The following is a 27834-nucleotide window of genomic DNA, read 5'->3' as shown; positions in this document are numbered from 1 at the left end:
ACTGCTTTTGCTGTGTCCCATAGATTTTGGATTGTTGTGTTTTCATTGTCATTTGTTGCCATGATGTTTTTTATTTCTTCCTTGGTCTCTCTGGTAACCAGGTCATTGTTTAATAGCATGCTATTTAGTCTCCACGTGTTTGATTTTTTTGGATTGTTTTTATTGTAGTTGATTTCCAGTTTTATGCCACTGTGATCTGAGAAGATGCTTGATATGATTTCTATCTTCTTGAATTTGAAGAGACTTTGCCTGTGACCCAACATATGGCCTATCTTTGAAAATGACTCATATGCACTTGAGAATAATGTATATTCTGTGGCTTTGGGGTGAAATGTTCTGAAGATGTCAATTAATTCCATCTGGTCTAGTGAGTCATTTAGGATTGATGTTTCTTTGCTGATTTTTTTGTTTAGAGGTTTTGTCCAATGGTGATAGTGGCGTATTAAAGTCCCCTACTATGACTATTGCTGTCAATCTCTCCTTTGATATCCTCCAAGAGTTTTTTTATGTATTTGGGTGCTCCTGTATTGGGTACGTATATGTTTACCAGAGTTATTTCTTCTTGTTGGATTGCTCCCTTTAGTATTATGAAGTGGCCTTCCTTATCTCTTGTTATGTCCTTCACTTTGAGATCTAATTTGTCAGATATAAGTATTGCTACCCCAGCTTTTTGTTCATTTCCATTCACCTGAAAAACCTTTTTCCATCCCTTCACCCTCAGTCTGTGTGCGTCTTTTTTTCTGAGGTGGGTTTCTTGTAGACAGCAGATATATGGGTCGTGTTTTCTTATCCAATCCGTTACCCTATGTCTTTTGATTGGGGCATTTAATCCATTTACATTTAAAGTTATTATTGATAGGTACTTGTCGCCATTTTTATTCTTTACCCCTGTGTTCCTTCTCTGCTTCCTTTTTTTTTTTTTTTTTTTTTTTTACAGCAGACCCTTTAGCATTTCTTGCATTGCTGGTTTGGTGGTAATAAATTCCCTTAGTCCTTTTTTGTCTGTGAAGCTCCTGATTTCACCTTCAATTTTGATTGATAGCCTTGCTGGGTACAGTATTCTTGGATTCAGACCCTTCCTTTGCATGAGTTTGTATATTTTGTTCCACTCCCTTCTGGCCTGATGAGTTTGTTGAGAAATCAGTTGCTAGTCTGATGGGGGTTCCTTTGTAGGTAACTTTCTGTCTCTCTCTTGCCGCTTTTAAGATTCTTACTTTGTCGTTGGTGTTTGCCAATTTAATTATAATGTGCCTTGGTGTCGGTCTTTTGGGGTTCATTTTTCTTGGGACTCTGAGCTTCTTGGATTTGTGTGGGTTTTTTCTTCCCTATATCAGGGAAGTTTTCTGTCATTATTTCTTCAAACAGGTTTTCTATTCCTAGCTCAGTTTCCTCTCCTTCTGGAACCCCTATTATGCGGATGTTGTTCTGTTTCATGTTGTTCCAAAGTTCCCTTAGGCTCTCCTCCTGCTTTTTAATTTTTTTTTTCTAGAAGCTGCTCTACTTGGGTATTTTTCCTACCTTTTCTTCTAGCTCACTGATGCAGTCCCCTGCTTCTTCTAGTCTACTCTTGATGCTTTCTATTGAGTTCTTTACAACAGTGATGTCATTTTTCATTTCTTCTTGGTTCTTCTTCATTTCATCTTGGTTCTTACTCATATTGTTAAATTTGTCTTCCATTCTTTTCAGCCACCTTATGACCATTTCTCTGAATTCTTTCTCTGACAGATTGCTTGCATCCATTTCGTTTACTTCCTTTTCTGGTGATGCTTGCTTTTCTTTCATATGTGGGCTGTTTCTTTGTCTCCCCATGATCTCTCTTCTCCAGGTGTCTGGTTATGTGTTCTCTCTCTCCTGTGTTGATTTAAAGGCCAAAATACAACACAACCAGGTACAACACACAAGGCACTGAACAGAAATCTATTCATGATATTAATAACCCCAAATAAAGGTGACCACCAGAGAAAGGCAAATTAGGGGATAGGAGAGAAAAAAGAAGAGGAAAAAAAAAAAAAGAAAGAAAGAAAGTGCCAAAATGAAATTGGGAAAAGGAAAAAAAAAAGAGAAGAAAGAAAAGGGGAACAAACTATATATATGGGGAGAAAACTCCAATAGAACAGCCACTAATCCCAGCAAATGCCAGCAACAAGTACCTGGAGATGAATACAAACTACAAACAACAACTAATATCAAGCGAGGCGAGGGAAAACAGAAGCAACAAACAAACAAAAACAAAGCAAACAAAAAAACAAAACAAAAAAAAGAATAAGCAAACCATTCTCACAAACAAGCATAAAAAATCGATATAATCAACATTCAAGCAAACAACAACAAAAGGACAGAGAGAAAAACAATTTTTTGGATAGTGAAGACAGAGAAGAGAGAGGTGTGTATGAACTCGGAGCAGGGGATTGGAAATTAGATATATAAGTAGGGTGAAATTTTTACAGAGGGTAAAAAGAGAGAATAGGGAAAATCTAAATCAGGAGAAGGGTAAGAGAAACAGGACAACAAAAGGGGAAAAGTTAGGAAGAGAGTGATGGCATAAAGGTAGAGTTGAGATAGAGATAAAGTAGAATGATGCTAAAGGAAAGATGAAAATAGAATGTAGAACACTAATCTCAAAGTCAAATAAAGAGAAAATAAAATGACACTTTTTTTAAAAAAAGGTAAAATAGTAGTAGTAATAATACTGATTGAAAATAAAAACATAATAATTAAAAAGGTAAAATCATGTGATGAAAAAAGAAAAAAAAATTAGTTTCTTAAGTAAAAGATGAAAAATAAATAAATAAATAAATAAAATAAAAATAAAAATGTGCAGTAGTGAAGGTCATTCACTTCCTGTATTGTTCTGTTTGGCATGCCTGTTTCCCAGTCAAGACAGTATTGCAGTTCCCTGCGTTCCACTGCTCAGTGTTGTAAGCCCGTCCTGATTTTTAAGCAGGCAGTGAGTCTTACTTTCTTGTATTCCTTTATTTGTGATTACACAGGAGTCAATTTGTGATTCAACCCCTGGGTGGCAGTGTTTCTGGATTGACCTCCGGGTCTATAGGTCCTCTCTAGTCTGTGCTTAGATCCTGGTTTCCCTGTGGCACTCAATACCGGTTTGTGGGAGTGGGCTGCCCCAGAGCTGGTTCTCCGACGGTCACTCCCCGCTCCGATCCCCAGGTTCCAGAAAAACAATGGTTTGCTTATTCTTTCCCCTGCAGTCTCCTAGGGTGTCCCCAACTGGGTGATCCCATGCACTGGGCTCAGCAATCAGAAGCAAGAATTTAAAGAGGAGAAAGTGCAAATGTGCTAACTCCAGGGCTGCGTGCAAGTCTGCGCAGTCCTTCCTCCCCCCTGCCCCCCATGTCCAAGCAGCCGGCACACTTTTAAAATTTTTAAGCTGTCCTTCTGCGTCAGATCAAAATGGGTTGCTTTTTAGAGATCCCCTCTGTTAGCAGGTCTGAGGACCCCCTTCCACATTCATGGATCACGCCAGCCCCAACAGCCATGGATTTTTCTAGGTGCAGACTTCCCCGGTCCTCCAGCTCCCTCAGTGCGCACGTTTCTCTGTCCTGCTGGGACCAGAGACCTCACCTTATCCCAGGCTAAATCTGACCTTTCCGTGGTGGAGTGTAGAGCTCCTCTGAATCCGTGTTTGCGCCAATTGGGGACCGGTGCTCTGGGGTTCATAGCTGTTCGGTGGGTGCTGCAGTTGTAGATTTTCAGGCTTCTGATAACATTCACTTTCCCCTTCAAGATGGCGCGGTCTCCACGTCTGAGCCGGTAGCTCCAGGAGGGAACGCGGCAGCAGTGGGGGCTGCCCAGTCAGGGGAGCCCCGTCCAGCAGTCCCCCACCTTCTCCTGGAGTATAGCTGTCCCTTAACTCACCAACAGACACTCCCCGTGTGACCCTCAGCCGTTCTTTCTATCTGCTCCGGGAGAAGGCTCGGGACACATCTGTCTATTCTGCCGCCATTTTTTTTCTCCTCCCTGGAATTCTTTCCCAAAGGATGATTGAATCCTTCTCATTCTGAAACCTGGCCTTAAAGTCATCTTCGCAAATCACCCTATTTAATGTGTGTTTCCCCATAATTCTCTACTTTTTCACCCTCTTGTTTCATTCAAAGAGTTTCCCCCAATTAGAAGAAAAACGTTTTTTTCTGTTTTTGTTTACTTTCTGGTGTCCATCTGCCTGACCAGATTGTGAGCTCCATGAGGACTGGTCCCTTGTTGTCTTTGTTTCCTGCCATATCCCAGTGTTTAACATAGTTTCCTGCCTGGCACTTTGTAGGTTCTCAATAAGTATTTGTTATTGTTGTTTAGTAAGATGAAATCTGAGTGACAGGTAGAATTAGACAGGTGAGACTTAATAGGGAAGAAGTACAGTAAGTCCTCAACACTGTCGATAGATTCTTAGAAACTGCAACTAAGCAAAACAATTTTACCACAAGCTAATTGATATAAATAAGAGTTAAGTTCCTATGGCATATTTCTGGTCACAAAAACATCACCAAACTTCTAAATAAAGACCCAAACACTTCTATTATTAAAAACCAAAATAAAAGTGAACTATACATACATTTAAGAAAGATTAATAAAAACAAAATAACGACTTTCCAACCACTTAGTCCAATCCAGGGTTGCGGGTAGAGGAACCTATCCCAGCAGCTCTGGGTGCCAGGCAGGAACCAAGCCTGAACATGATACAATTCTACCCCCCCGCCACACACACACACACTCACTAGACTGGGACAATTTAGACAAGCCAGTTCACCTAACGTGCACATCTTTAGGATATGGGAGGAAACCGGAGTGCCATGCAGACATGGGGAGAACATGCAAACTCCACAGAGACAGTGGTCCCAGCCAGAATCAAATTTTTCCCCTCATTAACATTATAATGAAACAACATTATTCAAGGACCTGCTATACTCAGATTAACAGAATAATATGAGCAAAGGCCTACAGGTGGGAAATCACAGGATGAAAAGTCCAGTGTGCCAGAAGTTTAGGGTGTGAGAGGCAGGGAAACAACAGAAGGTCATGCCCACTCTAGTCCCATGCTCAAGCCTTTTCATGCTGTAGATTAGGGGCAGGGGAATGATATACTGGGAATGCCATTGGACTGAGAGTCACAAAGCCTGGGAACCCCCAGTGGGACCTTTGGCAAGCCTTGCATCTCCCCAAACCTTGGTTTCTCCTTTTGTATAATGGGAATACTTATATGCCTTACAGGGTGGTTGTGAGGATTCACTGAAATAATGAATGTGGAAAGTAATTTTGAAACTACATGGTAGGGATAACAAGATAAGGTGATATTATTACTGTCATTAACATGAATGGGCAGGTGATAAAAACTCTCTGATGCAGATAAAAGAGTGGTAAGAGTTGGCAGGAAGGAAATGGTCAGTGGTGTGGTAAAACTGGTTTGCATCAGCTTGTAAGAGCTGACTATACCCATCTCTTCCTAACTGTGTTTAGAGATGTTAAATTGGGTAGCTTGAAATTGGCCATGATGGGGAGAATTTACACAATACAAATCAGCAAATGCTACAAATTGGGACTTTCGCTTCAGAAAGATGATTGTTAAACACTACCAGCATATCCCCAGAAACAATGTGAATGGCTAAAGCACTGTGGATTCCTGAGCACTCAGATTCTAGAATTCAGTGTTTGTAGAGAGGGAGAGGTAGCAAAAAGCTTATAGGATTGGAGATTCCAGCAGCAAGTTCCCTGAGGAAGTACTGAATCCAGAGCTCAGGGAAAACCCAGTTTGTCGTGACACCTGAGTTGGGTCTCTGAGGAGCGATTGTAGGTCCCCAGAGGCGAAGAATAGTTGAACAGAAAATACCAACCTGTTGATTGTACTGACTCGGCATATAGCCATCCCGGAAGTAAACCACAGCAATTTCCTGGCCATCCCTAGAACACAGGATGGAGAAAGCTGTTCTGTTAAATTATAACTGAAGTTTTCAGTACAGTAGTTTGATCTATTTCAGGGCACATCAAAATGAGTTTGGCTACTTTGAAAGTCCACAGGGGCAGCCTAGACAGGGGTTCATTGGAACCAGTGAGAGTAGATACCCACACCTCCACTGCTTCTACTAAAAACATGAAGGTGTTAAAAACAACAACAACAAAGAACATGGAGGTGTCCAGAAAAGAATGCACTAGAATATTCCACATCTAGAATCATTCTAGAAAGGCCAGAGGGAAACTAGAATCAAATTAGGTAAATTTTTAAAAATTGGGCTTAAAATTACTGAGCAGCAGTAATGCACTTGTATTTACTGTGTAAAGAAGTTGAAAACAGGCTGAGATTTTTTTAAAATAGTGGGAGTGATGGTAGGGAGATGCAAAATTATGAGTCTAGTTAAGACACAGACTGTCTATTTTGAACTTTCCCCCCTTTCTTTGGTTTATTTAGTATTTTCTGGTTATGCCCTGGCTGGGTAGCTCAGTTGTTTGGAGCAGCTTTGTAATACACCAAGGTTGCCGGTTTGATCCCCAGTCAGGACACATACAACAGTCAACCAATGAATGCATATGTAAGTGGAATGACTATTTGTTCTCTCTTCCCCCGTCTAAAAATCAATCAATAGCCCTAACCAGTTTGGCTCAGTGGATAGAGCATCGGCCTGTGGACTCAAGGGTCCCAGGTTCGATTCCGGTCAAGGGCATGTATCTTGGTTGCGGGCACATCCCCAGCAGGGTGTGTGCAGGAGGCAGCTGATTGATGTTTCTCTCTCATCGATGTTTCTAACTCTCTCTCCCTCTCCCTTCCTCTCTGTAAAAAAATCAATAAAATATATTTTAAACAAATAAAAAATAAAAATCAATCAATAAATAAAATTTTAAAAACATTTTCTGGTTTATCTGGAAAGTAAATTAATGACTTTATTTTGTTATGATAAAAATACATTTTGGAAGTAGTAAATGGTATTGTGAAATTCCATGGAGGTTCTTAATTTTAAGAATTACAAAGTTCCAGATCTAAAGATGTGTGCTAGAAGCATTATTATACAAAAATGTGGTACTAAAGTCATCGGGCGGTGGCTTAGAGCACAGACCCAGCCCCTTGAGGTCTTCCTGAGCTAAGAGCAGGTCCCAGATCAATCACAGAATAAGACAGCTTCTCATTTTCCTCCCTGACTGCCCAGCCCAAATGCCGAGGCCTGACTTAACTAGCCACCAAGAGGGACAAGAAAATTTTGCGATGCCCTAGCCGGTTTTTCTCAGTGGATAGAGCGTCAGCCTGCAGAATTGAAGGGTCCCAAGCTGGATTCTGGTAAATTGTACATGCCGGGTTGCAGGCTCAATCCCCAGTAGGGGGCGTGCAGGAGGCAGCCACTCAATGATTCTCTTTCATTATTGATATTTCTCTCTCTCCCTCTCCCTTCCTCACTGAAATCAATAAAAAAATATTAAAGAAAAATTTGGGAGCCTAAGGGTATATGAAAACCAAGGTTATTTTAAGAAGGCCCTTTTCTAGAATGTCAACAGCTCTGATATAGCCCTTTAGAAGCAGAATTTGGCTAGCCTTCTCCAAAATTTCTTGGAATGATGGGATATTTCAGAGTTCACCCCTAAAATTTAGAAAGAAGGAAGCAAGCTATCAGTTCTCCCAGAAGAAAGGATCATTTGGGAGAAGTGGGTGAAAGGACAAGTTTCCATAACCAGTTCTCTATTGGATCCTTGGGGAATGCACCCTGAATACTTACAAAAACAGCTTTCGGTCTTGGTCCAAAGATCCCTTTTCATAGACATCTTCAAACCTTCGCCGGATGACATGGATGTTCCTGGGAAAGATGAGCAAGGGTCATGGGGAGTAGACGCTCTGGTCTGAGTGCTCGCCCCAATCCTGGGGCTGTATTTGGAGGTCTTCCCCGCCTTCCCTTACCTGGCCAGTAGCTCATTCTCTATGGCACGCTGGTCAAAAACGTTCCTTTCCTTCTCCTGAGCAATCAGTAGCACCAGAGCTCTGGAGAAAGAGCACAGGTGGCCCATCGTGCTTATCCTCCCTCCACACCACCCCCTTCAGGAGTGGGAAGGAGAGCACAGCTTCCCTGAACCAGATGTTCTCTCCACTCAGGACTGCCTCAGGCACAGACGCCCGAGGCTACAACATATTATTTCCTGAAAATAGGAAACTAGAAAAAGTAAAGATATCTATGCCCCTTCTCTAATAGGCAGGTGAAATATTACAATGATGTGCAATTTTTGTGCAAATTAAAATTCAGATTTAAAAACACCTCAAAAACCCAAGAGAACTTTTTCTTAAAACTTTACGTAATTCTCAAATCTTTCTGAAGAATAAACAAGTAAGAGTAGTAAAGAATATTTTATACATAACAATGCTGGGGGTTGGGGCTAATAACCCTATTACTAGATTGCAAAGATATAATAAAAGAGTTGGTGATTCTTGCGTGAAACATTAGAATAGCTAATGGAATCCTATAGAAACCATAGCACCAACTATAACTAAGGCATTATCTCCTGGGGCCTCCCAACATTTCTGTGATATACACAAGGATATTTTTCTCCATTGATTTCTTTAGAGAGAAGAAATGAGGGATGGGAAGGAGGGGAGAGAGAGAGAGATAGATCAATGTGAGAGAAACACATCAATTGATTGCCTCCCAGATGTGCCCCTAATGGGGCTGGGGATCAAACCTGCAACCCAGATATGCACCCACGACATGGGATTGAACCTGCAACCCTTTGGTGTGTGCTCTAACCACTGAGAAACACCGGCCAGGGCCACTTTTGATTCCACAGTATTAATGGAATCATTGTGGCTCACCTGATCTCTTACTCCCTACTTATTCACATGTTTCTTAAAGAAAAAAAAGCTCAAGGACTCAGGGAATAGTTAATGCCAGATAACTGCCTGTTTGGCTACCAACCGAGCTGTTTTCAGTTGTCAAAGGCAGGGCCAGCCCCCCACAAGACTCTCTTAAGGCCAATGCTCAGCAGCACCCAAATCTGATTTTGCTGTAGCTGTACTGCTCTGTGCCCGTGGCTTCTTGCTGAGACTACTGGATGGCCAGACTTTGGCTCAGCATTCTAAGTGTGGATTCCTGACCTCCTTCACTTGGCTTCTTGTCTGTCTCTACATCTTCCTACTGAGCAGAACCTCTTGGACTACACTTTGCCTGCCTCTTTTCCATTTAGCCTAAATACAGCCTCTCCTGGCCTGCCTGAAATCTCTTGAGGTCAGACATGACATAAAGCTGAGTCTTGGCTTTGAGTTGGGTATCTGTGAGACAAGCTACAAATGGTGCTCCCACAAGCCATATTGCTCTGAGAGAGTCCTGAGGGACAATACCTTGCTTTCCACTTTGCAGCTTGATCTGCTGTGCTCCTGGGTGCAAAGGTGGTACCTGGCCCACCTCTAAGAGGCAGAGGAGGGAGGCTGGAAGCTGGAGGTTAAAGTGGAACTATATGCCTTGGTTAGTGAAGTCAGCCTGCTCCATGCTAAATAATCAGAGCCAGACTCAGAAAACATATTATCCTCCTCCTCCAGTTCTGAGCAGTCCATCAGGAGAACTAGAAAAGTTGTCAGCTAAGGAAAAGCGAAGTGGCAGTAACGTGCTGGCTGGGAGTGAAGACTCCTGAATCCCAGGCCTGGCTCTGTCAGTGACCTCAGTATCCCTTGTCCTTGGGCAAATCAGTTTCTTTCCTTAAGCCCTGACTTCCCCATCTATAAAATAAGGGTGTTAAATAGATCAAAGTTCCCAACCTTTTATACAAGAATCTCCTTTCTTATCTCTGCTCATTCCAATCACAGGTACTATATTTTGAAAGAGTTTGAATGAGTGTCTAAATTGAATTCATAATTTTCCATGCTTCCTTTAAAAAAATTCTTACAAAGTATGAGCTAATTAATGAAAATTCATCTGCTGTACAAATGCTTGATCCTCAGTTTTTTAATCTATACTATGGCACCATTCCTCTTGGAGGCAGAACAATGTAGTAGAGAGAAAACAAGCTTTAGAGGCAGATAGACATGAATTCTAAATTTACTAGAGGCCTGGTGCATGAATTCATGCATGGGTAGGGTCCCTTGGCCTGGCCAGCAATTGGGGACGATCAGGGTGATCAGGGCAAGCCAGCTGGGGGAAGGGACCATGGGAGGTTGGCTGTGGGAGCACACTGAGCACCAGGGGGCAGCTCCTGAATTGAGCGTCTGTCCCCTGGTGGTCAGTGCACATCATAGCTACCAGCCAGTCATCCAGTCATAATGGTCGCTTAGGCTTTTATATGTATACTAAAGGCCCGGTGTATGAAATTCGTGCATGGGGAGGCAGGGGGCCCCTCAGCCCAGCCACCCTCTCCAATCCAGGATCCCTCGGGGAATATCCGACTGCCGGTTTAGAGCTGATCCTGGGGATCGAGCCTAAACTGGCAGTCGGATATCCCTCTCACAATCCTGTACCGCTGGCTCCTAATCGCTCACCTGCCTGCCTGCCTGGTCGCCCCTGACTGCCTCCCCCTGCAGGCCTGATTGCCCCTCACTGCCTCCGCGTGCCAACCTGATCGCCCCTAACTGCCCCCCTCGCCAGCCTGGTTGCCCCCAACTGCCCCCCCTCACTGGCCTAGGTGCCCCTCACTGCCCCCTGCCAGCCTAATCGCCCCCAACTGCCCCCCCTGCCGGCCTGATCGCCCTCAACTACACCCCCCCCCCTGCCGGCTTGGTCGCCTCTTACTGCCTCCCTGCCAACCTGGTCACCCCCAACTGCCCCCTCCCCTGCTGGCCTGGTCACCCCCAACTGCCCTCCCTGCTGGCCTGGTTGCCCCTCACAGCCCCCCTGCCAGCCTGGCTGCCCCACACAGCCTGCTGCTCAGTTGTTTGGTCATCCCTCACTAAGCCCCCTGCCAGCCTGGTCACAGGCAGCCATCTTGTGAGGGCATGATGCTCAATTTACATATTACCTGTTTATTATATAGGACTAGTGGCCCAGTGCATGAAATTCATACACATTAAAAGGGAATTAATTAGAGGAAATATTTTAATATTGCTATTTGCCCTTTCTCTATCATAGAAGTGTCAGAGATGAAAGAAAATTAGTAAAATGTATATTAAAATAATATATAAATTTATTAATAAATAAACAATAACAGTCTCACGTCCCCCGGCTAGCGCCGGGCAGGGGACACAGCCTCACATCCCCCAGCCAGCACTGGGCAGGGGACGCAGCCTCACATCCCCTGGCCTTGCCACACACGCAGCCCCGCCCACCTGCTGCGCACACAGCCTCCTGCTGATCAGTCGTGAGGGCATCACGACCATTTGCATATTACCCTTTTATTAGTATATATAGATTAGCTGTGTGATTTTGGGCAAGTTATTAAAAACCCTCAGTTTGCTCTTCTGTAAAATAAAACTAATACTTCTTAAAAGGTAGTTATTATTATTAATAGTGAAAGTATCACATGATGATCCTTGAGTTTTAAAATGAATTTTTCAAATCCATGATTTCATTTAATTCTCTCTACCACTCTTTTAGGTATTATCATTACCCTCATTTTACAAATGAAACTGATGCTTACAGAAAAGAACAGACTTAGCAAAGGTCTTGCTGGATCAGCAGAAGTACCTATTTGACTCTCAAAATGAGGGAAACCAGACCCAGCTCAGATACTCCATAGTTCCTACCCACCAGCCCCTAATTTTGGGTGCACAAATCTTCTCTCTATATGTTATTTACAGCTGGGATGAAGAAACTCTCTGTACAGTGGTCCATCAGCAGTTCCCCAGCTGATCCATCTCCTGGCTTCACTCTCTTAAAATACAATCTAGCCATTGCCCTAACTGGTTTTGCTCAGTGGTTAGAGCATCAGTCTGTGGACTGAAGGGTTGTGGATTTGATTCTGGTCAAGGGCACGTATCTCAGTTGCAGGCTTAGTTTCCACCCAGGTTGGGGCAGTGCAGGAGGCAACCAATCGATGTGTCTCTCTCACATAGTGTTTCTCTTGCTCTGTCTCTCCCCCGCCCTTCCATTTTCTCTAAAAATCAATGGAAAAAATATCCTCAGGTGAGGATTAACAACAATAAAAAAATACAACCTAGTCTAGAGTTCTACCTGACAAAATATTCATTTGATGACTTCTAAATGCTCAGAGTCGCCCTAGCCGGTTTGGATCAGTGGATAGAACGCTGGCCTGCAGACTGAAGGGTCCTGGGTTCGATTCTGGTCAAGGGCACATGCCCAGGTCGCAGGCTCTGTCTGTCCCCAGTAGGGGGTGTGCAGGAGGCAGCCAGTCAATAATTTTCTCCCATGTTTCTATCTCTTCCTCTCCCTCTCCCCCTCCCTTCCTTCCTCTCTGAAATCAAAAACAAAACAAAAACTCAGAGTTTGAGTTTTCTTGGGTCTTCTTGAGGTTTAGCAAACCCAGACAGGCTCTCTGGGAGGCAATAAAGTGCTTATGAATGTCAGTTCTGGAGGAAGGTGGACTCTGGGCTCTACTACCAACTCACACTTTGACTTTGAACAGTCTACTTAACTTCTCTGAACCTCACTTTCTTCATCTGCAAAACTGGGCAGAGGTGTGTTTGATTTGAGGATTCAATGAGACCTTGTATACAAAGTGCTTAGCACAAAGTATGGCACCAGTGAGAGCTCACTCAGGATTAACTATTAATGCTTTATTAATATTGCAATAACTGTTAGTACAGTGGCCCCTCACTTATCAGGGAATCACTTACCTAGCATCTTCAGACACTTAGAACATGGTTGAGAAATAGGAAAAAGCAAAAACTGCCTCTAAGCAATTAAAATAGACACTATAAAATCCCTAAATCGAAGCTTATGCATTCATTCATCAAGAGGTCCTCACACTCAATAGACATTTGCTTTCCCAAACCACAGCAAATAAAAAAAGGAGGTATAGGCATGGGAGTGGAGGATTCCAAATTCAAGCACACTGGCAACAGTGAGACAGACAGAAAAACTATGAAGGAAAAGAATGAGAGCTTAGAGCCTAAGAGTTGGGCCATTAGTGCAGGCAAACAGCCTCACAGCCTTTATAACACTAGGCAGCACCTCACTGACCATCGTAATGATGACCTGAGCCTACACAGAAAGATTAAATTATAGTTAGCATCTTTTATTTGGGAAGAAAGCCCAAAATTATTTTGGCTCTTAAAGTGTTAAGCTTTTCTATTCCTAGGACAATTTGCTCATTCCCTAATGATGTCAGGCAAAGAGGCTGCTGTACCCATAAATGCGGAATCTAAAGCAGGATTCTTCTGCCACTTTTCCTCCCCCTTACTTGGCTGAGCCGTAGAGCTCCCAGGCTTTGGCGATCCCCAGGGCCAGTCCCTTGCTGGGATTATTGGAGAGGATCCTGGCAGCTTCTTTGGTCTTACTCAGGACATTGAGAACATGTCTGTTGGAGGAGAGATGTCTGTTCAGTAATTGAATGGACCTGAAAGACGCCTATGCCTGAGATTCAGACACTTATAGCAACATCACTTTGAGAATCAGCTGAGCATTAAAAAGCACCTTACCATCATATTCCTGTAGGATCCACCTTAGGCTAGAATATGCGGGCTACCTTACCCCTAGCTCCTGGTGTATATGCACAGAGAAGCCCTGAGACCCTGTGAGCTCCCAGTGAGCTGGAACCCCTTTCCCTGAGCCCCAAGTACTGTCTGGATCCCTGCTGTAGACCCTCTGGAAGTATAGCAACCTGGAGCATCACTGCTGGCTAAAATTAGATGCCAGCCCTCAGATGGGAAACCTGTGTCTCTCTCTGCCTTGGATTCTGACTTCCTTTCAGGCCTTTGAACAGGCAGATACTGTTCCCTCTGCCAGAAATACTAACTTGTACAATAAGGGGGTAGGACTAGATGAACTGTGAGGTCCCTTCTTTACCTGAAATGCCAAGACATAATTACAATGGGAACTGTGCTTGTGGGGAGGGATGACACGTGACCCAGGGCCCAGGAAGGCATAGTCAGAGTTGGAGAATTGGAAATTCCTGTCCCCGCCTGTAACTGTAGGCTCATCAGGCTGTCACCTACTGGTGTGCCCAGGGCTGCCCAAAGGACCCACCGGTGCACAGCTGGGGTCCGGGAGGCCAGGCCCCCAAAACTGGCAGAGATGGTGTTGATTTCAATCTGTTTCAGGGCTGGGGAGCCATCTGCGTTGCGCTGGAACATGTAGTCTGAGCGATTCAGGCCCAGGAACACAGTCTGTGGGGAAAACTGAAGGCTGAGGAAATTTGCCCAGGGGCTGACTCTGAGGGCCTAGCCACGGAGCAGAAGGTACCACGAACACTACATAGAGATTAGAGGCACTGGCTAACGCTCCCAAACACAGCGGAATCATTGTTTTGGTCATCCCAGGGTTGGCCAGTGACGTACAAATCCAGTGGGGACAAATGAGAGGCAGATTTCCGTGAGTTTAGGGCCTGGGAAAATTTCTTTGGTTAAAATAAAAAGGGAGGGTCAGGTCCCAGACTAGAGTGGAGTAGAGAATGTTTACCTGGGCAATGCCCTCTTTCAGGACTTGCTTGTAGATATCAAAGAGACGAGCAGTAAAGGTGTCCCTTTTGATGGTGCTGGAGGAGGAAACAGAACATTTTTCTAGCTTACATGGCATCTTAAAGGTCAAGGAGTACCACCCCTGTCCATTGATTCTTGAATCCTCTCTGGGTTGTATTGGCCCAAACCTGAATGCCCGCCAGAAAATAGTGGTTTAGAAACCAGCTCTAGAGCCATATGACCTGGGTTCAAATCCCAGCTCTATCACTTACTAGTAGGCAACCTTAGAGAATCATTTTACCTCTCTGTGACTGCTTAACTGTAAAATGAAGAGGAAAACAATTATATTTACATCATAGAGTTGATGGTGAAGAGTAGAGAAGATATTACATGTATAGAACTGAACACAGTATCTGGTCCCAAGAACCAGAAAATGGCGTGTGATATAACCATTCTGTACTTAAGTAGCTCTGATGACTATACGCTTTCTGACTAACTTCACATTCACTCTCTGTAGCTTCCCCTACACTTTGGGACCTCCCAGACAAGTCTTCTCTTCCTCTTCCATGCAGTCCTCAGAGATTGGAAGACAGCAGTTATGCCCTGTGCCCCCATAGGAGTTTTCTGACGCAAGCCAAGTATCCTGTTTTTCTCTTGGGCCTGTCCTCATGTGCTATGATTCCTTCCCTTTCTGGGTCAGCTCCCCCTGCTAGGTGCTTTCATAGTACTGTGGACCTCTCCTTTATAGCACTGATTGCAGCTGCAAATTTCCACTTTATTTGTGTGATGATTAGCGTTGTCTCTCCTATTTGCCTATAAACCACATAAGGGTAGAGACCGTGTCTGCTGGCTCATCATCATGGCCCAGTGTGCTGTTGTGACACACGGTGGGAGCCCATCCAGTATGGTTTTCTGGAGTCTCAGGGAGAGGCCATCCACAGGTAACTAATGCCACACCTGTTGTCCCTCAAGATTTGGGGTGGTCTCTGCATGCCTGCTCAACCCTGATTCGCAGGCTCACCTTGTTACAGCGACCCGCTGAGCCTAGTAGCTCAGGCCTGCCCTGAAGTTCCTCTGCTCCCTCTGCTCCCCAGCCAGCTCTCTCATAGGGTTTCCCAGCCCTTGGTGAGGAGTAGAGTCCCCAGCTGGGCTTCAGCCTCCTGGAAAGTTGAGACACATTTTCCCTCTTCCAAAGAGGTGCTTCCCTTCAAACCTAGACCCTAGGGGGCTAGCTCACATGTTCCTGGGGCTCTTCTCCCATACAAGCTAGGGTTTGTGTGTATTTCAGAGGAAAAGGGAACAGGGATTTCAGAGCCAGGCTGCAGAGAAGGTCTCCCACATAATAGCATCTTTAGGGTAAAGGTCATAAATCAGACTAGTCACATTTCCCACAATCCAGAATCAGAGGTGGTAGGGTTTACACATTCATGATCCATTGTGTTTTTAGCTCCAAGCCAATGGTTTCCAAGCTTCTTACCATTATTATCCTTTGTCATATTCACCCTCACACCAATGTACACATTTTTGAAAAATTAATCAGACATGCAATTACATATATGTCTTCTCTCTCTCTCTCTCCACACACACACACACACACACACACACACACACACATTTATATATACTTAATTCTAAAATAAAGAATGTAATTCTAAAGTAATTTCCCTTACCCAAGGGCCTGAAGGAAAACTAAATCAAAAGGAAAGAGACAGAAAGGGGTGGATGGAGTAAGTCATTTCAGGTGTTCTGTATCTTTGTTGCCCAGTCTATGCCTCATCCCACCCAGAGAGGCCTTGAAGCAATAAGGGTCACTCAGGAGAAGAAGTAGATCTGACTTTAAACCCAATAACCTCACTTGCCCTCTGTTTTCTCTAAAACCAAGCTGATCTTCTCTAATTCCAAATGGAAATTTCAGTCTCTTCAAAGAAGGGCATCACAGATCAGAGAATCACAGAATGTCAGGGTTGAAAGGACCAACCTCCCCATTCTACAGATGAAGAAACTGAGGCCCAGAGAAACAAAGGGACTTGCTTGAGGCCATGTTTTTAAATAAATGGTAGAGCCAGGATTAGAAGCCATAGCTCCTGACTTCTACTACATTCTGTTTCTCCTGGGGGATGCTTGTATCCCACTCTACCAAGTCAGATGCCAGAGCAACACCTCATGGCTTTCCAGTCTTCAGTCCCTTCCAGCAATTCCTGGCCCCCCAGTGTCCCACCACTTAGTACCTAGAAAGAGTTTGCTCCAAAAAGGCAGCGTTCTGGCTGACGGCATCCACCAGCAGGTTGAAGTCCATCTGCACAGCATAGGCCTGCTCCAGCAGAGCACTGGGGACCAGTGAGGGGAAGAGCGTGAATGGGGCATAGCTCACCACCTGATGGAGGAGAGAGAGTGGGCAGGGGTAGAACACCTGTGAATGTGTTGTCTTCCTGTAAACATTACCCATGGAATGTGTGGCCTACATTTATTGAGGACACACATACTGCAGAATAGTGGTTACTGCTGGGAATGGATGGAGAACAGGATGAAGAAGGGGTACAAAGATAACTTCTAGGCTGTAATATTTTATCCATTTACATTAAAAAAAAAGAACAACAACAAAAACCCACGAAAAATTACTGCACATTAACTGTTGCAAGGCACTGTTTTGTTTTTTGTTTGTTTTTGTTAATCCTCACCAGAGGGTATTTTTTCCCATTGATTTTTTAGAGAGGGTAGGAGGGAGGGAGGGAGGGGGAGAGAGAGAAACATTGATGTGAGAGAGACTTGTGTGGTTGCCTTCCACTCGTGCCCTGACCCAGGCTGGGGATGGAACCTGCAACGCAGGTATGTGCCCTTGACTGGAAATTCAACCTGCAACCTTCCGGTGTGTGGGCCAACACTCTAACCACTGAGCAACATCAGCCAAGGCACAAGGCATGTTTTAAATACTTTACATGGATTCATCATTTAACCCTATGAGGAAGATACTATTATTATACATACGTAATAAGGAAACTGAGTCTCAGAGAGGCTAAGTATGGAGTCCAACATTATATTAAGCTGTTAAGTGGCACTGGGATTTGAGCCAGGATGGTTACTGACCCCCCTGATGGTAAGGCTGCAGCAGAAGTGAACTCTAGCTCCAGGGGTCGTTTCCCCCTCAATGTTGGAGATGGTGACTCAGGTTGCCAGGCCTAGAGTTCAGCTACATTTTCAATTCTTTGAACTTTGGGAGAGCCAGGAAACCCATCAAGAACACTATTTCTAGAAGGGGTTCATGCATTCTGAAATTCCTAGCAACAAATGAGCTAGAATTTGGGTAAGAGATGATCTGGTGACTTATTTATGAAACATTCCAGAGTTTAACCTATGAGTTAACATCAGTTTGCAATTATGGTAATACCCATAATTGGCATTAGAACTCGGCATTTAAATATTTACTTTAAAAATATTATTTTGAATAGATAATACAAACACATGATACAAAATGCAAAAGAGTCAGAAGGATACATAGTAAAAAATATGTCTTACTCCCACCCTGGCCCCAATGAACCAGTTCTCCTTCCCAGGGGCAAATGATATAGTGGGGTCTCACATATCCTTTTAGACTAATGTATCTGTGTACATACATGTTTTCTTTTTTCACACACATCAAAGCATATGATACATACACTGTTCTTTGCTTTATAAATACTTCAGAGACATTTCCATATACTTTCAAATAGAGCACTTTCATTCTTTTTAATGGCTGTGCAATATTCCATTCTTTGGCTATACCACAATTCATTGAATCTAGTCTTCTATTATGAACAATTAGGTGGTTTCTTTTTCCCACCATTACAATCAATGCTTCAGTGAATATCCTAGAACCATGGTCGGCAAACTGTGGCTCGCGAGCCACATGCAGCTCTTTGGCCCCTTGAGTGTGGCTCTTCCACAAAATACCACGGCCTGGGCGAGTCTATTTTGAAGAAGTGGCGTTAGAAGAAGTTTAAGTTTAAAAAATTTGGCTCTCAAAGAAATTTCAATCGTTGTACTGTTGATATTTGGCTCTGTTGACTAATGAGTTTGCCGACCACTGTCCTAGAATATACATTCTAGGTATTTTGTGTGTGAGAAGGTAAGTGTCTAAAAGTGGAAATGTCAGGTTATTAGAGTAAATCCATTTAAAATTTTGGTAAATAATTCCCAAATTGCCCTCTTCAGCACCTATTTTTTTGTTGTTGTTAATCCTCAACTGAGGATAGTTTTTCCATTGATTTTTTTAGAGAAAGTAGAAGGGTGGGGGGAGGAAAAGGAGGGGGGGAGAGAGAGAGAGAGAGAGAAACATCGATGTGAGAGAGACACATTGATTAGTTGCCTCTCACATGCACCTTGGCCAGGGCCTGGGATCAGCCTGCAACCCAGGCATGTTCCCTTGACTGGGAATCCAACCTGCAACCCTTTGGTGCAAGGGCCTACTCTCTAACCACTGAGCAACAGCAGCCATGGGTCAGCATCTATTTTAAAATAAAACTGGGGAAATGTATTTGTGAGAGTGAGTTCTTTCAGCTTGAAGCTTTTTTTAAAAAAATATTTTTTACTGATTTTTTTTACAGAGAGGAAGGGTGAGGGATAGAGAGTTAGAAACATCGATGAGAGAGAAACATTGATCAGCTGCCTCCTGCACAACCCCTACCGGGGATGTGCCTGCAACCTACGTACATGCCCTTGACCGGAATCGAACCTGGGACCCTTGACCCCGCAGGCCGACACTCTATCCACTGAGCCAAACTGGCTAGGGAAACTTGAAGCTTTTATGAGTGTGAATTACTAAAGATTATATGGGAGGTGACCTAATCCTGAGTGCATGTGTGATGACTACGAGGGCATTTCCTTGGCTTTATACATAGAATTCTGCCACTCCCAACAAATCCCACTTGGCATAAAAAAACTCCCCAAAAGTTTTTCTGCTAAGACTTCCCTCTGCCTCTGTCCCCAGGTCTCATGCCCACTTGAATTTGAAATCAATAGTATATATGTATTCTTCGTTATCCATAGGCTAACGGCTGAAACACTATCTTTGTACATATTTTTTTCCGATTTTTAAATTGATTTTTAGAGATAGAGGAAGAGAGAGGGAGAGAAAGCGAGAGAAACATCAATGTGAGAGTGGAACATCAATTGGCTGCCTCCTGCAAGCAGCCTACCAGAGATTAAGCCAGAAACCCGGGCATATGCCCTGACCAGAAATTGAAACAGCAATTTTTGGGTGCCAGGGACACACCCAACCAACTGAGCCACACCGGCCAGGACACAGTCTTTATACTTTTGATAGAAACACAGACACAGAGTAATATTTTTCTACTATTAGAAAAGCTATAGCACATACATGACAGTAAACACTCTGCTTCATAGTGAGGGAAACAACAGAGTGATGGGAAGAAGTAAGAAGTCCCCCCTATCTAAAAGGGCTGTCAGGCCCTAGCCGCTTTGGCTCAGTGGATGGAGAGTTGGCCTGCGGACTGAAGGGTCCCGGGTTTGATTCCGGTGTGGGGCATGCAAGAGGCAGCCGATCAATGATTCTCTCTCATCATTTATGTTTCTCTCTCTCCCTTCCTCTCTGAAATCAATAAAAATATATTAAAAAATAAATAAATAAAAAATAAAGGGGCTGTCAGAACTCTGCTCTAACCAATTGTTGGTATGCAGGAAAGTGGGCCAGGGTTAACAGCTGATCTGATTTTTCAAGACAAGCTGGGTATCTAGGTTTTTAAAAAAACTTCATGATTTAAAAAAATGTTGGCTCTGACTTTTGAAAGACACTGTGGTTAAAAAACAAAAACCACACACACACACACACTCTGTAAATAATGCTTGCCCCTGGGCAGTGAAACAGTAGCTAGAGAAGACATTCTATACTAAATATCCCTTTGGACTTTGTACCCTGTTCAAGTGTACTTTTTTTTTTTTTTTTTTAATATATTTTATTGATTTTTTACAGAGAGGAAGGAAGAGGGATAGATAGTCAGAAACATCGATGAGAGAGAAACATCAATCAGCTGCCTCTTGCACACCTCCTACTGGGGATGTGCCCACAACCAAGATACATGCCCTTGACCGGAATCGAACCTGGGACCTTTCAGTCCGCAGGCTGACGCTCTATCCACTGAGCCAAACCGGTTTTGGCTAAGTGTACTTTTTAAAAATTAATTAACTCCCTAAACACTGCAGGAGCCAACTATTCAATCTGCACACAATTGGTTTGTGACTCTGATCTACAAAGTTCCGAATTCTTCCACCCAGTATGCAAAGCCCCTTGGCTAGCTGACTTTGGTCTGCCTTCTTTCCCACTCTATCCACTTATGTGCCCTGCATTCTCTTAAACTTTTTTATTTATTTTTTTCCTTTTCCTGCATTGGGGCCTCTGCTATGCTGTTCGATTCCCACATTTGTCTTTTAACAAACTATAGAAATGATCCCTGAAAGTGTAGTCTTCCATTTGTCTTTTAAGATCTAGTTCAAATGCCACTAACGAATTGCTCCTTCCTACAGGTGGCCTCTACAGTATCCTGGGAGAGGCAGTAAAGCATGGAAGTTCAGAGCATGGGCTCAGGAGGCAAACTCCTGGGGTATGAATTCTGGCTCTGTCAATTACACCACCACTTAATGACTTGGAGCAAGTTACTTAACCTCTGTGGGCCTTGGTTTCTCATCTCAGTTGTGGTGAGGATTAAATGAATCAATGATTCCAAAGTGAAAAAGATACTTCCTGTCTTTTTCTCTGGATCGGGAAATTGAGGACTGTGCCTTTTCTAGGTTCCATTAACTTCCAGAAAGACCAAGTGTTGGTCTTTTACACAATAGCTGTTGATTAACAGAAGAAATAAAATCTTGGAAGAGAAGTGCTACATCCTGGGTTCAAATAGTTCACAAAATCTCAGATTCACAAAACAAGCAATGATATTCCTAAAGCCAGAGCCACACCTTCCACAGTATCAGCCTACCTTTAGTGACAGCCATTCTAACTTGCGCGGGTCTTTTCTACATCAACCATAGAGAAACACTCATATAGGTGCCCAAACAGCAAACACTGAGTTTGAACTCTCCACCAGCCCTCTAACTAGGTTCTGGACACAGACAGGCAAAAGAGTGTCTTGGTAAAAATGATGATGGCAGCTCTTTAGTTACTAATCTGGATAGTCATAAGTATAATAATGTTAAGTAAAAAAATAAAGTACAGAGGAGCTTGTCTAGTATGCTTCTTTGTATAAAAAGTGGGGAAAAGGAATATATACATTTTTCTCTTTATGAATAAGTTATCTGAAAAAAATAAACAAGAATAAATGTTTTGTTTATAAAACATAGGTTACCATCAGGGCAGGAGAACTGGGCAGCTAGTGAATATGGAAGGAAAAGTTAAACTGTAAACTCTTATAGTCTTCAAAGCTTTTTTTAATTTTTTTTAAATATGTTTTTTATTGATTTTTTTAAAAATACATTTTATTGATATTTTACAGAGAGCAAGGGAGAGGGATAGAGAGGTAGAAACATCGATGAGAGAGAAACATCGATCAGCTGCCTCCTGCACACCTCCCACTGGGGATGTGCCCGCAACCAAGGTACATGCCCTTGACCGGAATCGAACCCGGGACCCTTCCACTGAGCCAAACCGGTTTCGGCTGTTTTTTATTGATTTTAAAGAGAGAGGAAGGAAGAGGGAGAGAGAGATATTGATGAGGGAGAACCATCGATTAGCTACCTCCTTGCACATCCCCTACTGGGGATTGAGCCCAAAACCTGGGCATGTGCCCTGACCAGGAATTGAACCAGCAACTCCCAACCAACTGAGCCACACCAGCCAGGGCTCCTTTAAATTTTGAAGCATGAAAATGTCTTACCTGGTCACAAAATGAAAAGGTTTTTTATTTTTTTATTTTTTAAGGATGAGATTTTTTAAAAAGATGTGGTTTGGACTCAGCAATTCTACTTTTATATATCAACCATAGAGAAACACTCATATAGGTGCCCAAACAGGCACATACAAGGATGGTTCCAGTACTGCTATTTGTAGTCATAAAACATTGGAAATCACCTAAATAGTCACCAATAGAAAAAAGTTAAACTGTGATTCATCCACACTTAATACTATACATTAGAATGAAGCTGACCCTAATGGAGGAAGTTGGAAAGAGTTCTAAAACAGATTGCTAAATGAAAACAAACAAAACCATGTCACAGAGTAATATGTATGATCCATCTTATTTGTAAAAAAAAAACCCAACACTGTACAGGCTTGGCCCGTGTGGCTCACGCACGGAAAGGGTGACAGTTTGATTCCTGGCCAGGGCTCGATCCCAGGTAGAGGGCATGCAAGAGGCAGCTGATTGATGTTTCCTTCTCACATAGATGTTTCTCTCTCTTTCTCTTCCTTTCCCTCTAAAGATCAATAAAAAAAATTTTTAAAAAACAAACAAACTATACGGGGGCTGGGTGGAGGTGGGCAAAGGGGACATGGGTGGGAAATGGAGGACATCTGCAACAGGATCAACAACAAAAAAAACTGTCTTAAAAAAAACACCCTATATATTTCTTTATAAACATATACATGTGTATAAATGCACAGAGAAAGACCTGGAAGGATGTACTACAAACCAACTACAGAGAAGGAAGTAGGATTAGGGGTCCTAAAAAATAATAGCTAACTGGGCAAAGTGCTTCACATGAATTATCTTCTAATTCTCTTACCAATTTGATGAGGTAGGCCCCATTATTATCCTTTTTTAATATTTGAAGAAATTGCAGCTGAGAGAGCTAAGTAAGTTGCCTAAGTCACACTTCAAATCCCAGACTTAAATTTGATTACTCTAGCATGGTGCTTTTTACTTTACATACTTCTAAAGGTCAATGTTAGTTATTAAGAAAAAGAAAAAGAAAAAATGTGATCTCTGACCCAAAGGAGTTGCTTCGGGCCTGACAGGGGCCAGATAACGGGCAGAAGGACCCAGAGCAGTGTAATCAGCGCTGTGTGGAGGAGCCGGGCTTACATCTGAGGAGCTGGGCTCCTGTGTGGTCCTCAGCAACACTCCCTCAGCCAAGGCCCGGTCCACCGCCTGCCGTGCCAGCTCCTCCAGCTGCTGCTCATCCTGCAAGAAACTTCCCCAGCTATTGGCCATTCCAACCTGCAACAGAAGGAGAGGGGAGGGCTTGGTGACAGATAGCCAGGGGCCAGCAACCACAGAAACTGGTGGTATGATACAGGGCAGCTTCATGAGCACAAAACAGAAAGCTTGACAAGCAATTCCACTGCCATTCTCTCTTTTGATTCCTAGAATGATGGTATTATTCTCACAGTAAGGAAGCAGAGGTTCCGAGGGGTGAAATTACTTGCCCAAGGTAATGACTGGTAAAACCTGGACTTGAACCTATGTCTCTGGACTCTCAGCTCAGTGCTTTTCATTGTAGAAAGAGGCACTAATGTCATATGTCATTGGGGCAAGTTCCTTCCAATCCCAAGCTGCAGACTCTCTACCTGTGAAACAAAGGAGGATGGGGTATACCAGTAGTTTCTAAAACTGGCTGAATATTCTGGGGGTGGGGGTGGGGCTTGAAAGGTAATACAGATTCCTAAACCCCATTCAGAAATTCTGATTCAAGAAGTCTGGGGGAAGGGAGGGACTGAAACTGTATTTTTAACAAGTTTTCCTGGGATGGGAACCACTGTAAAAGATAATAATTTTCCTCTTAGCCCCTAAAACCCAGATCTCAAATAAATTACATGGGAGTGCTTTGCTGACCTTCAAACCAGAATATCCAACTGCTTACTTGGAGTCTTCACCGAACCAGAGTAGAATTTGTTGTCTCCACACAAATCTCCTCCTCTGATTAACCCACCCAGGCACCCACATCTTGTATATACTTCTGGTACGCCCCATTCTCCCCAAATCCTGTGGAGTCTATCTAAAGATACAGTCCTTGGAATTCCTTGATTTCTCTCCATCTCCACTGTCAGGAGCCTAGCACTAAACCCAAGGCCCAGGGTTCAGAGTGAGAGATCTTCAATGACCAGAATACATCAGCTTCTCTCCTTCCAGGTCTGGGCACGTGCGGTAGTTTGGAACACTTCCCACCACTCCCAGCCAGGTTCATGACTTCGTTTTAGAAGCCACCCCTGTTCTCCACCCAGGGCTTCTACAGCCATTACATCTCCCTGTACCGTGTCCGTCTAGATCACTTCTCTACCTCCAGCACCTACCGTTGTAGTCAATGAATGTAAAATGAATGAATGATTAATGAATGACAGACTGGGGCCAGATCACCCAGAGCTTTAAAACGCCCACACGGAAACCCGGTTGGACTTCATCCCGAGGGCGGGGCCAGTGCCTGTGTGGGGCCCCGGGCAACAACACGGTCTCCTGCCCAGGCCTGCCTCACTTTACGGGCTTGATCGCTCTCAAGCTGGACAAAGTTTGGTCCTAATCGCTCCCACTTTAAAAAACAACTCAGGCTCTAGTCTCACCCGCACCATGTTCCCGACAGCGACCGCATCTGAAGTCAGGAGACCTGGGAAATCTGAGCCCAACCCCCTCACTGGACACGTTTCCTGGTTCCTGTCAATGACTTTGATCTGCAAGATCACTGGCCTCCAGGGTTCCAAACGCTGGCCAGTGCCCTCCCTCACGTCATTCCTCCGGAGGAAACGTGACCCTTGCCGGCCGCCGTTGCCTCGTCCCCAACCTACTTGTTCGTGATCCCGCCGCGCACCGTACTCGGATCTCTCGCGCCGTTACCCGCGGTTCAGGGGGCGGGGCCTCCATGGGCTCCAAAGCGCCTGCGCGGACCGCCCCGGAGGAGCCTGAAGAGCGAGGCGGGGGAGGAGACAGTGCTTGTGGAGATGGATGGCGGCCGGGAAGGGGCCGTCCGTGTGAGGGCAGCCTTGGTATTAGGAGTGCGTCGGCTGGACCCAGGCGGACAAGGCTTTGGGAAGGAAAGGAGGAGTCGGGCTGGGTCGGCGGGGCGCTGCGGGTTTGCACAGCTCGTAGGGCGTCAGAGCTGGTGATGTCCAATGTAAAATGGGGACACATACCCAGAATGGGGCAGCCACTACCTCGGGGACTCACAGCTGATGGGCTAGGTGTGGTAATAGAGGCCCAGAGAGGGGCAGACACCAGCGCGGGGTCCCTTAGCACGTTAAGGCTGAGCCAGTGTTGGGACCCGGGCTTGTTTCCCACTCAGTCGGGTCCGGGAAAAGCCCACCTGATTTCTCTAGTCCCGGGACAGCTGCGGGAAAAGCCTTAGAGCCAAAAGAACGGCATTTTCACTTTTCCAGCGACTTTAAAGTTAGGAACCGGTGATGGTGACCCAGTGTTTTTCAAAATGCCCCGTCTCACTTCCGTCAGGGTCTGGGGCAGTTTTTAAAAAAATGCAGATTCTTCGTACTTACCCCCACCTCACTCCTTGATGGCTTCCCTTCTTTCTGGGTTGTGATAGGATTCTTCTCAACCCCAAGCACCTGATAGGAATTTTAGTTAAAACTGAATTTCAGTCCAGGCTCTGGGGAATTAGCCATGAATAAGACACAGCCTCTACTTTCACATCTGATTAGGAAGGTAGACTTGTAAACAGTGCTTTTCTGGGGAGTCAGGGAAGGCTTTAGGGGTCCTGGATGAGTAGAAATGGGTAGGCAGTTATGGAAGTAGGGATGGCAATGAGAGGCAGGAATGGGGACAGTATGCCAAGCAGCATGAGCAGAAACAGCAAAGGCAAATCTAAGTGTGCTAAGCCTGTTTTAGAGACAATTGGGAGTTTGGTGTGGATACTGAGAAGGGCCTGGAGTTGGAACAGGCTGTTAGGAGGAACTCAGCCTTGGAGAGGGAGCCTTGGATGCCAGGTTAAGGAGTTTGGCATTTGTCCATTGAGCAGTGGGTAGCTGTCTTAAGACTTAAGCCGGGGAGAAATATGGTCTTTTATGTGTGTTTGGCGTTGGTTACAGTGTGGCAAATGGTTTGGAAGTCTGAGCTAAGGCCAGAGAGAGAGAGCTCCCAGGAAGCTGTGAGATGATGAAGCAGTGGCTGAGGGATGGAGAGAAGGGGACAGATTAAAGACATATTAGGAGAGAGTACTATGACTGATTATAAGTCAGTGGTCCAACCAAGGGGCCCGGGTGCTTTATTTAAGAAGTTATTCGACTTCTCAAATAAAGCATTTACATTCTCTGTCTACAGGACAGACTGAGCCCTCTAATCGTGTTAGTGGGGAGGGAAGGGATAGTAGTCTGGTTATTTCAGCAGTGTTTCCATGGTGTCTTTCCTTGGTCTCCTTTCATACCGGAGGAAGAGTATGAAGCAGCAGTTACTATAATAGGCCCCGGGTGGCAGGAAAAGCCTGCTGTGTTAACCAGGAACAAAGAAAGCTATTTCTAGTTCAGCATAAAAATAAAAATCATGACCCAGGATTTGCTATGCAGGTCCCCCTCCTCCAAGATGGGTGTCAAATGATATATCAGGTGTCTATTGGTGAGATTTGGGGAGGATGCCAGACCTTAAGAGCCTTTTGGTTGAGTCCCCTCACATTGTAGCAGGTAAGGTGTTTTTATTCCCATTTTATAGATGTGGCAGCTGAGCCTCAGAAGTTATGTGACTTATTCACCGGCACCCAGTTTGTGGTAGAACTGGGAGTGAGGGGCTCTTGGCCAAGGGTCTACCCAGCGAGATTTTTGCCCTTCCTGCTCTCTCTGCCCAGATGCTTTGCTCCCAAATCTTGCTATGACTGGCTCCTACTTGTTATTAGATGTCATCTTCATCCCATCTGTCTGTATCACATCATATGTATTTTCTTAATAGCACATATTAGTGTCTGAAATTATTAATTTTATGTATCTGGTATTTCCCTTCATTAAAATGTGAGCTCCATGAAATTGGGGACAATACCTGTCTTGTCCACCACTTGACTAGTACACCCAACACCTGTAATGGTGCCTGCCACATAGTAGATGCTCAATACTTCCTGAATGATGGAAATCAGCTGGGGAGGGAGAAAGGGAAGGAACCCAACATTACATGAAAGCTGAGGATGCTTCAGGTACTTCTCATAAACTACCTCATTTAATATCACAGCCTTTCAAGATAGGTACAGCAGGTCCTCAAATAACTTCATTTTGTTCAACATTGTTTCGTTAGAATTGTAGGAACTTAACTCCTGTTTATACCAATTAGCCTATGATAAAATTGGTTTTGTTATCCATTGTTCTGCTTAAAGTAGCACAACCTATCAACGGCATTAAGTGAGGACTTATTATACTGTATCTCCATAGGGTGGATAAGAAGGTACGCTAAGTTAGGTCAACTCATTGGTTTGTTAGTTTGTGGCCATAGACATTTTTAAGAATCTCCATT

The 27834-nt window shown here is 44.1% G+C and overlaps 1 protein-coding gene across 4 annotated transcripts in view; it reads right to left on the bottom strand.

Moving 5' to 3' along the window:
• The window catches only part of GSS (glutathione synthetase), a 32949-nt gene extending 7654 nt beyond the window's left edge, over window positions 1-25295 (bottom strand). The window contains exons 1-9 of one of the 4 annotated variants that reach the window (XM_080684277.1): window positions 25182-25295; window positions 23488-23622; window positions 16708-16853; window positions 14481-14556; window positions 14049-14188; window positions 13264-13380; window positions 7889-7969; window positions 7710-7787; window positions 5844-5910 (exon numbers count right to left, since the gene is read on the bottom strand). In XM_080684277.1, the coding sequence (XP_080540403.1) occupies window positions 5844-5910; window positions 7710-7787; window positions 7889-7969; window positions 13264-13380; window positions 14049-14188; window positions 14481-14556; window positions 16708-16853; window positions 23488-23616 (834 nt within the window). In that variant the 5' untranslated portion in view covers window positions 23617-23622; window positions 25182-25295. Of the gene's footprint in view, window positions 1-5843; window positions 5911-7709; window positions 7788-7888; window positions 7970-13263; window positions 13381-14048; window positions 14189-14480; window positions 14557-16707; window positions 16854-23487; window positions 23623-24237 lie in introns of all 4 variants that reach the window. The other 3 variants (XM_080684276.1, XM_080684275.1, XM_080684278.1) reach the window with 3 other exon arrangements.
• Window positions 25296-27834: the final 2539 nt, after the last annotated feature.

Source organism: Plecotus auritus, assembly GCF_963455305.1.
Source record: "Plecotus auritus genome assembly, chromosome: 8".
NCBI lineage: Eukaryota > Metazoa > Chordata > Mammalia > Chiroptera > Vespertilionidae > Plecotus > Plecotus auritus.
This window is presented reverse-complemented; position numbering and strand designations above follow the sequence as displayed.